This window comes from Pterocles gutturalis, unplaced genomic scaffold (genome assembly GCF_000699245.1).
Source record: "Pterocles gutturalis isolate BGI_N339 unplaced genomic scaffold, ASM69924v1 scaffold36048, whole genome shotgun sequence".
Classification (NCBI taxonomy): Eukaryota; Metazoa; Chordata; class Aves; order Pterocliformes; family Pteroclidae; genus Pterocles; species Pterocles gutturalis.
The window spans coordinates 1-13,356 of NW_010126870.1; the positions used below are offsets into that span (position 1 = coordinate 1).

The window sequence follows — 13,356 nt, forward strand, 5'->3', positions numbered from 1 at the left end:
AGAACAGCTTTATTTTATACTCAAAAATACTCGGTACAAACCAAGGGGGCGAGACAACGGCCGGTATAAACACACTGAGCCCAACGCGACGGGGGGACACGCAGAACGGGGGGGACAGGGCGATAATGGGGGGCAGGGTGGGAACATGGCCCTGCTGCCCCTGTCTCTGTAAGGAAAGGTCCAAGATCTCCCCTGCATGGAGGGCTGCAGTCACGTACGGCAGAGGGCATCACCTGCAGGGTCGAGTTTTGCAGGATGACAAGGGGACATGTCCCCACAGAGAGGAACACGGAGCCTGGGCAGCCCAGGGACCATGCTCCAAGCATCAGCTGAGATGGTTTCAGCCGCGACCTCGTTTCACAGCCAGCTCTGCAGGGGCAGAGGGCAAACGTGTCCCCACACAGCACCTGGGAACTAGATCTTGCCCCCCAAAGGGAACACAGGGAAAGGGGAGGGTGCTAAGCAGTACCCTGCTGACCAGCAGGAGGGAGCAGCCTTCACAGCCAGTGCTGCTCTGCACCCCTGCACCTACAGAGCTCCCAGCAGCCAGGACAAGCGAGCCTTGGCCCACATTTAGCTCAGTAAATGGCATCAGCAGCCTGGGAACAGAAACAGCCCAAAATGCCATACACCAGATGGAGGAAAGGCAGGGTAGACAGCTGGCTGCACGGCAGACACTGCTGTGCTCTCCCTGTGCTGTGCAGGGGGTAGCTGGGGACAGCAAACTAACCATAGTTGCAGCCACCATCACCTGTGGTGGCCAAACAGTAAGAACAAAACAGATTTGGTCTTCAATTTTAACACAAAAGAATAACAAAAGCATTTCTCCCAAACCTAGAGTTCACAGCCCAAACATGAACCAGGAACAACCAAATGGACAAAGTTTCAGCAGTATTTTTCCCCTGCTATATAACTGATGCAGTATCTTGCTCTTAACTCAAGCTGAAAACCAAAACAGTTCCACCCCCAGCACCACAGCGTTGTCACAAGCAAGTGCTCAGTACTGTAAAGTTGCCACTAAGGTTAAGGAGGGCTGGGACAAAGTGAACCGCATTCCATGCTGATTTATTCAGAAATTTCATTATTTAGCAGAGGAGCAAGGAGCTCCCAGAGAATGAAGGGCAGGGCTATGACAAAGCCTGAGCGGTCACAGTATCAGGAAGGGCTCTCAGATGCAGCTCTACTGTCCTGCCATCCCTATTAAGCAGCAAACCAAGCAGCAGTGTCTCCCCAGTGGCCTGCAGCAGGGTCCCCCGGGGCACACGGGCTGTCTGTGGCTCTGGCAGGGGTTACAGACATTGGAGGCTCCCCAGGACTGCTTGCGATGGCTCTACAGGCTGCTACAAGAACCAGCAGTTCCTCACCCTGCCAGCAGATGCATTAGGCACAAAGCAGTGTGGGGACAGGAGGTTCCTCTAGCACATTAAGGCACTTCAGCATCAATCTACTTCCTCTGCAGTCTCAATCATTCCCACGCTCAGTGCTATTTCGGGGGAATAAAAGGCTTAAGGCTTCTGGGGTAACAGTGTCTGGGGGGGGGGGGCATTTTCAGAGTCTTCTTTTAGTGTTGCTTTATTCCCCAGCTCCTGTTGGCTACTGAAAGACTCTGGCTGCATTTACCTGAGGAAAGCAGGGCCTGCTGCATGAATGGCTGCACAAGCACCCAAGCCAGAACTCCGCACACAGCATCTGAGGAGCCTGTAGCACCTTGATGTTGTTAGCAGCAGTGTAACTGGCACACCTGCTTACCTATGAAGTGCACAGATATCCCCTGAACACTCTGATAATCCTCTGGTTTTACTAGTCACGCAGGATCTGCACAGAAAATTTATCAGAGAGACCAGGGCATACATTTCCTTTTAGTGATGATTTTAACTGCCACATTTGCATGTTCAGCATTTGACATGCCTGGAAGGCAATTCAGAATTCATCTCCCAGCATCAGAGACCACACCAGCTCCAGCAAACACAGCAGAAACACATTCCACAAGATCAAAGCTACTGCAAAGCCCAACACCGAAGCCCTGAGTGATTCCAGTTAGCCAGTCAGCAGCTAAACACTTCTGGCAACAAACCCCCCAGTTTCTCACAGATTGGAAAAGTCACACATCTTGTACCCGAGCGAAGGGATGGTAAAGTGCTGAAGAGGTTTTGGGTTGTGGAGCTCTAGACTCCTGAGGGTTTCAAGTCTTTGTTTCCTGTCTTACTTTAGAGAGTGTTCTTTACTGGGTGATGCAGTTGTCTCCCATGTCCTGAGCATATCTGTCAGATATTGCAGTCCTTAAGTCCTCCACTTCTTTATGAAGCTGTTTGACCTCCACCAGTTTCTTTGCAAGTCCATCAGGGCTCAGCAAGTCATCCTTCTCCCTAGCAGAGAACTGCACAGCTGTGGAGTCAGAGAAGGGAGTTACCTCACATGCAATTCTGACCAAGGAGCACACACATTTGCAACCGAGCCAGAAAAACCAACACATGTTTGCAAAAGAGGTACTACTTAACGTTTAGTTACTGCAGCATGCATCCTTAGAGCTACCTAACCACAAAGACGGTTCAGAATCCCAGAAAGATGAGAACCTTTCATGCTAAATTATATGTGAGTTATTTAATTCTGCCGCAGCACAGGAGCCGAAGGGTTTGCTCTGCCAGCACTGTGCATACTTACAGCGAATGCCCAGGAGCAGAGAGAGGTTGGGATCCTTGCCCTGAGCCCTCTGAGTGACAATGCTGTAGACAGACTGCAAATCCTGCAGACAACTGGCCAGCTCGCTGTGCAACTCCTGGGCGAGGTGGGCTGTCTCAGCAGGCAGCGGCTGCGTTGTTAGCTCTGCCTGCCGGAGCCGTTCCTGAAGGGTCAGCTTCTTCTCAATAAGATCCTGGTTCTGCACGGAAAGCTGGACAAACGGACACAGCAGGTTAGTGTCACTTGGGTACTAACACACTTAAAGCAACTCAACGCAACTGCTCGATGATGACAGGAGCACTGAGTGCAGGAGCAGCAGGTTTACATCAAGCCGTCCAGACTCTCACCAGATGGGCGAGTGTCAGTTCTACAGCATGTGAGAATTTGGCTTTCCTGGCTCAGACAGGAAGTGCCCCATGACACTGCACCATCCCTGCCAAGGCGTGAAATGCAATAAAAAATCTTCCAGGGGGTTTTGCACCAGCTGCTCACCCCGAGGCTGACCGTCCCCTTCCCTCAAGGGCTGCCACTGTGCTTGGCTTCCTTTAGGCTTGAGTGGGGCTCAGCCCTGCTCTTCAGCCAGGGCTGCAGTCGAGTTTGGACTCCTGCTTGCCGCCTTGCTGCCCCCAGCTGGCAAGCTCAGCCTCCTCCACCACAACTCACAGCCCCAGCTGAAGTTCCGGAGGCAGAAACTGCCTTTCTCCTCCTGCTTTTGAACAGAGAAGAGCTCCTTTCAGAGCCCTGACAGGGCAACTGACTGGCAGGAAGCAGGAGAGGTTGTGCTGCTGACTGCAAATTAAGGGCCTTCCTAAAAGACAATCCATTGTTCATTCAACTGCTACGTTCAGGCACTCAAAACACTCCCACTCTGACCTCTTTCACAGCAGTCCGGAGCTGCTGCAGTGCATTTTCTCTTCTCAGCGCCTCCTCTTTCAGAGCTTGGCTTGTCCCCTCTTCCTGGGCTACCTGTTCTTCCAGGTTCTGGAACAGACCATGGGAAAGTAGCAAGTATAGTGCACTTCACAGCAGATTCTCCAGTTCTAGGTCCCTCTGCAGTCACCTCTCACCTTTATTTGCAAGGACAACTGCTCCATCTTCTTCTGCTGTTTGTCCACAATCTGGAATCAAAAGCAGAGGCATCAGAACTGGCCACATGGACACAGTAATACCACTATGATTTCTCCCTCAGTAGGGCAGCATGCCCTCTCCTTCTCTTTCCTGTCCACTTCCTGCTTTAATCACTGCCTCTGCTAGTAGTGGACTTAGATTCCCTGATGAAAGGCACTTGATAAAAGGCACCATTAGAAGTATCAGCTAAAAACAGGCTGGAGAAGTTGCATTCTTGTGGTTTTCCTCTCCCTCCTTCTGCATTCTGCAGCTTCTCCCCAGTGTTACTTACTGTAGGAGGGCATGGTTATCACATCAAAAACAGCCTTTAAACCCCTCTGCTTGGAAATCCAGGAACTGCTGCTTCAGTGCAGTTGTGACTGCCTACAACTGCAAAAGTCCTTGATTTCATTTTAGTGCCTGGTGTGACTCAGTGGAAGGAAAAATGTGTGATTCCCACTTGGGACAGCCTGTTACCTTCCTGAGACAGTCACATTCTTTCTTCAGAGACTCATTCTCTATTTTCTGTCTCTCCCCACCCTGCGCAGCGGGTCCTCTCTCTGCGTTCTTTACGCACTGCTGCACCTTGTCCTGCAAGCTGAAATGAGCAGAACACCATGGGTAAATCAGCTTCATTGGGGTGTTCCCCCTCACTAAACAATATGAAGCAGTAAATAATTTTCCTATCGGGTGTCAGGGTTGCCCTGCTTGCATCCCAGCTTGCAAAGAACCAGGGCTGTGCAGGAGGGAATCCCTGGACACAGCCCAACCCATGATACTGGCACATTTGCAGAGACGCAACAATTGCGGATTACATAGATCCATTTTGAAAGGAGTTATGGTTGAGAGCAATAACCCGAGGACACAGACAGACCCCGGTGACAAACAGGAACGCCCTTTCCTTCAGCCATGTGGTTCTGCTCCCACCCTCCACTCTTGGCACACAGAATTTGAACACAGCACTTGGGCGAGCGCTCACACAATCATCACAAATCCACAGTAACCTGGTTTTGACAGGTGGGACAGTGGCTGTGCTATATCACCACCATTCTTGTGCAGCAATTACTTCACTGCTAAGATTAAGTTCATTCAAATCCTCCAGATTTTTACCTGCGCACAGTGGAAAGAAGCTCTAGCTCCTTCTGTTTTTGGGTTTCTAGCTGCATCTCTTGCTCCCTGAAAGCAGCCCGGACATCTCCAAGCTCTGTTTCCAGTGCCAGCACTGTTTCCTGCATAGCAGTACTCTTCAGTTCAGCTTCCTTCAGCTGCAACACAGACCATCATAACAGTCCAGAGACCTCCCGGGGGTTTCAACACACACACACACCATGTTTCAACTACATTCGCAATGCAGATTATTCTTTATGTGGCAATTCTCAGCTAGAGCTTAGAACATTCCTCCTCCAAAAAGGCCAGACCATGACTTGAGCAGCTGCACAGGGGATTACCTGCAGCTGTAGGAAAGACACCTGAGCTGTGAAGAGCTACCATAACAATTCAGAGGAAGTTTTTTACCTTCTGACTCTGTTTCTGGTGGTCCTCAAGGGTTGGTAGATCAGCTAGGTATCGTTCCAGGGTCTCAATTCTCTGTTGTCTCTCCCTGTTTTGTTCAGATTCCTTCTGGCATTTCTTTTTAAGATTATTGATGTGTTTGTCTCTCCCCTTTACCTGCAGGGACAGTTATATACAGGTTTAGTTTATATAATCCTTCAGTCCTCCGTAAGCCCACTCACTTACCTTTTTGTACAGCACAACACCAAAATACAACATCACTAACTCCAGCAGCATTTCTGCTCACTTAGCAACAGAACAGCTTCTCTGATTAAAAGAAGAGGTACTGAAATACTTCTAACTGCAGGAGGAAGGGCTTTTGCTTATAAACCAAAGAATTCTACAGGGAGATCAGAATATACCTCCAGTAACACATTGCCACAGAAAATTTTCACCTAGGCACTACATGGACTTTTAGCTTCTTGAAGAAAAAACACCTTCCCATCTCCAGAGCAATGGGATCATACCCTTTCTTCCTGTTTCTTTAGCTCCTCCGCATGTTTCTGCATAGTTTCCTTCAGTGACTCCCGGATCAGCTTTGCATCCACCTCTGCGGCAGCCAGTTTTCTCTCTAACTCAATCTTTTCCTTACTGAGGGCTTCAGTCTTCTCCGTGAACTGTGCTCGAAGAAACGTGTTCTCCCGCTGCAGCTCCTGCAAACAGAGATGGCCTGTGACTTCCGTCCATCAGAGCTAACAGTGAGTGACAAACTGGCACTAAGCAGCTGTGTTGTCTCAGGGCTGTCCCTCAGCCCTCCTAATTCCCAAACATCACTCAGCACATCTCATACGTGGCAGTACCCGAAATAGCACTTGTCAGTGCTGTCAGGCGTTTGCATCACTAGCACAGCTTCTAAACAAACCGTAGTACATCAGGGCTTGAAATCCCAAGAATCACCGAGATCTTGGTGATGACAGGTAACTGGGACCCCATACAAAGGACAGTTTTACTCTGTGTAGCCCTCCTACCCAGAAAACACCTAGTGAGAAGAGGTAGGGCTGTTGGATTCAATATATATTTCTTACTGGCACTCTGTTGCACCCAATTACCTGCATTCTCAACATGTAGACATCTCCGTAGGGTGCAGGACAGCCGAGCAGTGCACTGTGAACCTGCAGTTCACTTTCCCGGACCTTCTGCTCCAACTGGGATATGTGTTGCCTTTGTCTGAAGAAAAAACCCAACAGATAACACACTGTTCTCAAACATACACCTTGTTCTCAATGGTTGTAGAGAGCAATATAACATGAACAGTGCCACCACAACTCTAATGCTCCATACAGTGACAAGCAGAACAGAAAGACAACTCTGCAACTCAGGTTTTTTGTTTTGTTTTGCCTTTTTTTTTTTTTTTTTACAATTGGTATTAACACTTCTTCCCTCCCCTCACTTCAAAGCCTCTCCCCCAGCAATGATTATACATAAACCACACAAGTCTTGCACGCTTCGGATAATCCAGCTTGGCTGCAGAGCTTGAGTAAATTGAAGAGACATCATAGGACTCAAAAATGAGAAAACAGAAAAGGTATTTGCAGTCCAAATGCTGAAGGTAGTTTTCATTAGGACATACTTCTTTGAAAAGCTTATGGAGCACTGGCATTAGGTATGAGAAAGGTTGTTCGCCAGCCCAAACTCATAAAGAACAAATTTAAAATAAAGATCTCAAAGAGCTCCCAGAAAGTCCTCAAGCAAAAAGAAAATAGGTTTTACAGTCCAGATAATCATGATGTAAACAGAAATCCTTATCCCTTATAAAACAGAAAATGATAACTAAAATGGGTTTATCTGAACCCTTCAGGATCACCATCCTACTTCCAAGAGGAAGGGAGGACAACTCTGTACAAAAATAGGCTGTTCTTAAAGATCATTGTGTTGTTCTTTCAACAAAAAAAGCTCAATCGGGTAAAAAGGTCTCTGAGATATGAGCTTTCCTTGGTATTTTCAAACCCCTCCCTTTCCAAAAGGAAATGCACTGGAGTCTTAAACCACATGTCAGTATCAAACTCTCACCTGTCAATGAGGAGCTCTTTCTCCTTGAGTAATTTTTCATTGGAGTTGAGGATATTGATCCACTGGGCTGGATCAGGCACGGGCAGCGAAGGAGAATACGGCAAGGGATGGTGGCAGGCACCTCCATTTTGTAACTGAAAGAGGAGACAAAATGAGGAGGGAGAGGTTTGTGCTCTACAGAGGTAACTGCAACATTGCTGGAGCTATTTTGCACACTGTGTGCTCATCTGCATGCCAGGACGTAGCTATTTCAGTCCCCTGCCATGTCCAAGAACAAGTAACTTTGCCCAAGCACAACTGGAGATTAACAAATAATTTTAGATCACTCTGCTAGCTCACTAGAAAGTTTGTCTCCATTGGATACAGCTGGTGGGAGGTAGTAAACAAATTGTTTCCACCTAATAAGCCGCAGTTAGTTTTATGCATCTTTAAGAAAAAAAGTCTGTTTCCTAACTCTAGATACAGAATACAAGTATTCTAGGAACTGTAAGAACTTCTGGACATGCTTTTTCTTTGCAGTTTCTTGCAGACAGGATATTTCACCTCTCTGCAGTGCTGTAACACAATACAGGGCTGCTCTCCATCAGCAGCATGCCAAGTGATACCTGTGACATCACACGTTGTAAAAACAGATCATTCAGAGACTTTCAGGGTAAGACAGGGAGAAGCATGAGACATTTTCCCCCTTGCTTTGTAACTCTGGAATGATGATTCATGATTAAAGGAGATAGGAAGGGTTTCAAACTCACACAGCCATGCAAGCAGCTCCCTACCTGCATTTGCTCCAGTTGCAGTTGCACTTTCTCCAGCTGCTGTTTCCAAGCACTGAGCTCGCAGACCCTCTCATGCGGATGCAGTGTGCAGGCTTCCTGCATCCATGGTTGAGACAAAGGAGGAACAGGTTTTGAAAAGAAATTGTTGGCCTGGAGTCCCGCTGGCATCGGTCTGCTCCCACTCGGCCACGTTCCATCCTGGGGCTCACTGACTCCATTAGCCCCTGCCGCTTGCTTACTGGTCTCTGGCAGCACCTTGTAATGGTCCTTTCCTGCCTCAGCTGCCCCAGAGTTTGGATTGAACTTTTGAAACCTGTGGAGAGGGTCAGTGCACAAACTATCCAGAAAGAGAGACTGGTTAAGGGTGTGCTCAACGGCAGGGGTGTCAAACTTCCAAGTATCTTCTGTTCTCATGTGATCAGAAACAGGATGCCAGGATTGCGCAAAAGCATTTTCCCATGAAGTCCTGTAGAGACGCGAGAGTTCTTTGGATGGCATCTGAGATGACTTCCCAGCATTAAAGTTTCCATTTCTCAGTAGCCCTGCGTGTTCAGAAGCAGATCCTGGCATAGCAGTTTTTGAAGCACTCTGCGAACAGCCCTGGTCTCCTGCAGAGCATGGCTTGGAGGGCGAGGAACCCAAGGTAGAAGGCATAACATGGGCTGTTGGGATGGTCACTTGGGTTTTGATGGGCTGGAATGAACCGTTACTGGAATTGCAAAAGTCTAGGGAGAGAAGAGTGATGTTCTAATTACAGCCCTGAAAATATTCTGACACAAACAGCCACTCCTCTGCTGAACTTTCCAAAAGAATTTTAAAACCCAATTGTCTTCCCCCTCAGCATGTCCTCCTAAGCAGCGGCAGCAAGACTAAGGCACACCTGTGCTCCCCTTCCCTGCAAGTTTCAGGAGGCTGCTGAGATTTTCTCACCACCATAAACCACAGGGACAGTACACATTTCTAGTTCAGTACACATTTTTAATCCCTTGTTTTTAAACTACTCTAATATAATCTTAAATCAATAAGGTTATCTCTCTACAGGTTTAGAAATCAAGTCCTTTAAATGGAATAAAAAGGCTGAAACTTACTCAGCTGAACACTGAGACCTTGATTCTGTTCTGCCCGTCCCACAGCTCAGCGACTCTGAACCGTAACCAAAGCTAACTGGAGCCTTCGCTAAGCCCATGATGAGCTTCAGACACAGCTGGAGACTAGATCACCGAGCAGTTGACCTTCCAACTCCTCCAGGACGTTGCAGCAAAAGAGCTTTTTCTAGAGGTTAGAGGCTCTCGCCTTATTGCCACAGGAAATGAGACAGAGTTCAGCACACGCACCCCAACGTGAGCCCGTCCTGTCACACAGCCACCAAACCTGCCTACATGGAAATACGGGGTTATTCTTAGCAACTCTCAAATTTCAATACAGCAACAGCAAGAGCTGAGAAAGGCAAACAGCAAAGTGCCTCTTCCTACTCCTTGTCCCAATACATTGTGTATCACAGTAATTCCAGGTTTTTCGCAGATACACAACCTTGTTTTCTTCATAGGTTTGGCTAAAGGCCCATCCCCACATGATGTTTCTTTAATCCAGCACTAGGACTGCAAGGTCACCCTTCCACCTGTTTCTAAGTATTGTTGCAACAAGGAATAAAAATTTACAATTTGAATAGGACCAAAACCCTCACCAAACTGCAGGAAAACTATCACAATAATAGCATGAGATCCTCAAAAATGAGCAGGAGGGGGAGAAAATCTCTTGGACATGACTTGGCTGTGCTAAGGAACTCCAGAGAACACCATGCTACCAAGTGGTCACAAGCACACTCACCTTGGCAAACAGAGGAGACAATACCATTTCCTTTTACAGGCCCTGAATTTACACCCCAGTATCACTGTCAGGAACTCGAGTTCTCTGACCAGCACACCCTGTCCAGATGCTGCAATCAGTTCCTTGAGTGTGCTAAGGGTCATCACAACATTTCTGCACAAAGTACTGACCTGAAAGTCAGCGTTTCAGCCAGCTGGCAGTGCCGTAATTCAGCCTCTGCTCTTACAAACAAGGCTACAAACGTTCAGAAGGGCAACTTCCTAAAGGGCTATCATTATCTCCCCTGCCCTCAACATGCAACTAGATGTTTTATTATCCTGAGAGAGGCTAGTTGGGACACTGAAACATGTGCTCTAGTAATATTTCCACAAGCCAGACTTTCTAAAAAGCCTTCATTTCAACTCGCACATTATTAAGATCTATGGCTCATTCAAAAGGCTCAAGGCAGCTTGTGAAACACAGGAACGCGTGAAGTGCATTGTTTTAAAGAACAACACAAACTTTCTCACTGCTGAAGGAAGAATCAGTGAATCAATAGTGGTTTATGTCACTTTCATGGATGAAAACAATACAGGTGGAAAGAATTGCTGGGACAAGTAATTTCACAGGCCTGCCTCAGCTGAGGGCAAGGCTGCAGCATCCTTCAGTGAGAAGCACACAGCTCTGACACTGAGGAGACTCACACACAAAGGCACACTGATCTGAAGTCTCCAGAGCCACCCATAAATTATTTCTTAAAATAATGCCACAACAGGCTTGCTGATAAATCACTTTTTGGTCAACATGAACCAGTGAATCACCAAGGTGATCCTTTTAGCGAGTTAAAAGTGCTTACTACAGGTAGAAGATAACCAGACTAGCTGAGAGAAACAGCAAGTCCCTTAATCACTTGTTTACGTTTCAGGCAGCATATCTGTGCGCTGAGGCACTGGTTTTGAAATAGTCTCCAAACATCATTACAGATTCTGCTCTCTCCAAGTTTCACACTCTGGGGTTCTGTAATACCAGGCTATTTAATGCTCATCGGTCTTCTAAGAAAACAAACTCTGTGTCTGTTACTGCGTGATCTCATGCTGGCCATCACCTTCTGTGCTGTCTGAGCAGGATGTCCCAATGCCCCCATCCCCGCTGTCAGCCACGCTCGAGCAGCGACTGACACGGCTCTGGAACTTCGCAGACAACATAGGTGTTTTCCAGTCAGTCTCTGAGAAATGACTCTTCTGACTGGTGCTGGGATCTGGGGAGGAAAAGCCAGGGATATTTATGTTTTAGCCAACAGACTGAAAAGCCTTTTAATACACCTAATTAAGCCACATCTAATTATCCACACTACAAAAACCCAAACCACTCCTTGCTTGACTCCCCGTACTGTTGCTAAAGAAATCTCTTTTGCAAAAGGAAATGGCAGCAAGCACAAAGAAGTCCAATAACATCAACAGGAGATTGAAAATCAGTTTTGTTATGGAAGTCAGAATGCAAAAGCAGTAAATTATATTCCCATTGATAAGTTTGGTAATATTATACCCAGCTGACGCTCTCAAACTAAAAAGAACACCCGTACTGATGAAGATACATTTTTGCATTAACTGTTAAGAACTCCTCCCAATTTATCAGTTATCACTCAAGAAACAGGTTTGTTATCAAATGATTCTCTACCCTTGGATACCCATGCAATTGTTTTATTTTGCAGGAATAAGACATTGTTCTTTTAATAAAAAGCTTTTGGTAAAGAACTCTTCTCAGGGCCACATGTCTACTCAGAGAAACTGAAACAGGATCCGACAGCAGAAGGGCTTCAGAGAAAGGACTGTTCTTACCCAAGGGATTGTTCTGCTGGAGCCCCAGGTCCGGGTGTTTCTCAAGAGCAGCCATCTTATCTCTCCAGTGAACTACAGGGCAATAAATAAAAATATTATTTAATATCAGCATAAACCAAACCCTGTTCCCACTAACCAAGCAAAGGCTACACATCAGCTCTCTTCATTCAGAGTTACACTCTAGTTCATATTTAATTAGCATCTCCTCCCAAGAATATCTGTTTCATCCCCACGGGTAACAGACACAATAGTTAAAAAGCTCTTGCAGTTACTGTAGGTTTTCTTCATGCCTGAGAAATGAGGAGATTCCTGTTTGCAACATTCCCCAGGTATGCAGCAGTTCAGCAGCACCTCTCAACTGGGGCATGTGTTATCCCCATCATAGTTATTTATAGAGCACCAGTCACCATGGCACCTACGCTGACTTTATGTCTACAGAGACTAAAAATTTCCTTTTAAAAGTCTTAACTCTAAACTAGTTCATCTCTGCCCTCTGTAGAGGTCACCGAGCAACTACATACAGAAATGCAGCCATTCAAAACTTAGCGTCACTGCTCCACAAATGGTCCAGAGCTTTGGTTTAATTTATCTGCTTATCTGAGTAGTTCAGACAGTGAATGTCCTGCCTCTGATGATGCAAACATAATTCACAGCTCCCAGCCTTCCCTGTGGAAATTCAAGGCCCCTCTCCACTCCACCAGTCAAATACTAAATCCTCGACTGCCAGCTCTTACAGATTTTTGCTTAAGTGATTCAAACAGCTCACAGATACCATTAATTCTTAGAAAACATACATACACAGATTTTACAACACGAGGATAGACACTGGGAATACAATAGGATAGAGAAGCAGCATTTCACTCGGACAGTGAAGAATAAAACACTTTTAGCTAAATGCAGTGCTTTTTGTATTTAATTTAGGTACGTTTCGGAAATTCCCGAATTTAAATCTCAGTCTCCAGCACTACAGTCAGGCAGTTATAACAGGGAAATACAAGTGTGAGCTCCTCAAATAAAACAGACAAAGCAAACGAAGCATTCCCACCTCAGTCAGCACCACCCCATCATCCAACAACCCACCCTCCCCCTTCCAGCGGGCAAAGGGCAGACCCTGCGAATGGGGTGGAAACGGAGAGATGGGTCACAAAGAGAGTGGGGAGCATCTTTACCTCATGGAGGGGGAGAGCTTGGTGGGTGTGTGTGATCCAGGGTGAGGGGTGGGCAACCCTGCACCCCCCAGAAGGGGATGGGGAGAAGAGTGATGGGGTGGGGAGGGACCACAACCACCTGGAAGGCGCAGCTTGAGCCCAGGGGCCTGTCCCTGAGGGACCAGGGGGAGACTGTCCCCGAGGGAACGGTCCCTGAGGGGCCAGGGGCAGCTCTGTCCCCGAGGGAACGGTCTCCCAGGGGCCAGGGGCAGCTCTGTCCCCGAGGGAACGGTCTCCCAGGGGCCAGGGGCAGCTCTGTCCCCGAGGGAACGGTCCCTGAGGGGCCAGGGGCAGCTCTGTCCGTGAGGGGACAATCCCTGAGGGGCCAGGGGCAGCTCTGTCCCCGAGGGAACGGTCCCTCAGGGGCCAGGGGCAGCTCTGTCC

The 13,356-nt window shown here is 47.5% G+C and overlaps 1 protein-coding gene across 1 annotated transcript; it reads right to left on the reverse strand.

Annotated features, from left to right (window-relative positions):
• Nucleotides 1–1,852: 1,852 nt before the first annotated feature.
• CEP85 (centrosomal protein 85kDa) lies at nt 1,853–11,820 on the reverse strand. Its single transcript, XM_010079114.1, has 13 exons — nt 11,765–11,820; nt 11,032–11,184; nt 8,121–8,845; nt 7,348–7,481; nt 6,387–6,504; nt 5,805–5,990; nt 5,302–5,454; nt 4,897–5,051; nt 4,264–4,384; nt 3,747–3,797; nt 3,553–3,660; nt 2,662–2,890; nt 1,853–2,385 (listed from the first exon to the last, which is right to left on the reverse strand). The coding sequence occupies exons 1-13, from the start codon at nt 11,817–11,819 to the stop codon at nt 2,222–2,224; spliced, it is 2,352 nt and encodes a 783-aa protein (XP_010077416.1). The 5' UTR covers nt 11,820; the 3' UTR covers nt 1,853–2,221.
• Nucleotides 11,821–13,356: the final 1,536 nt, after the last annotated feature.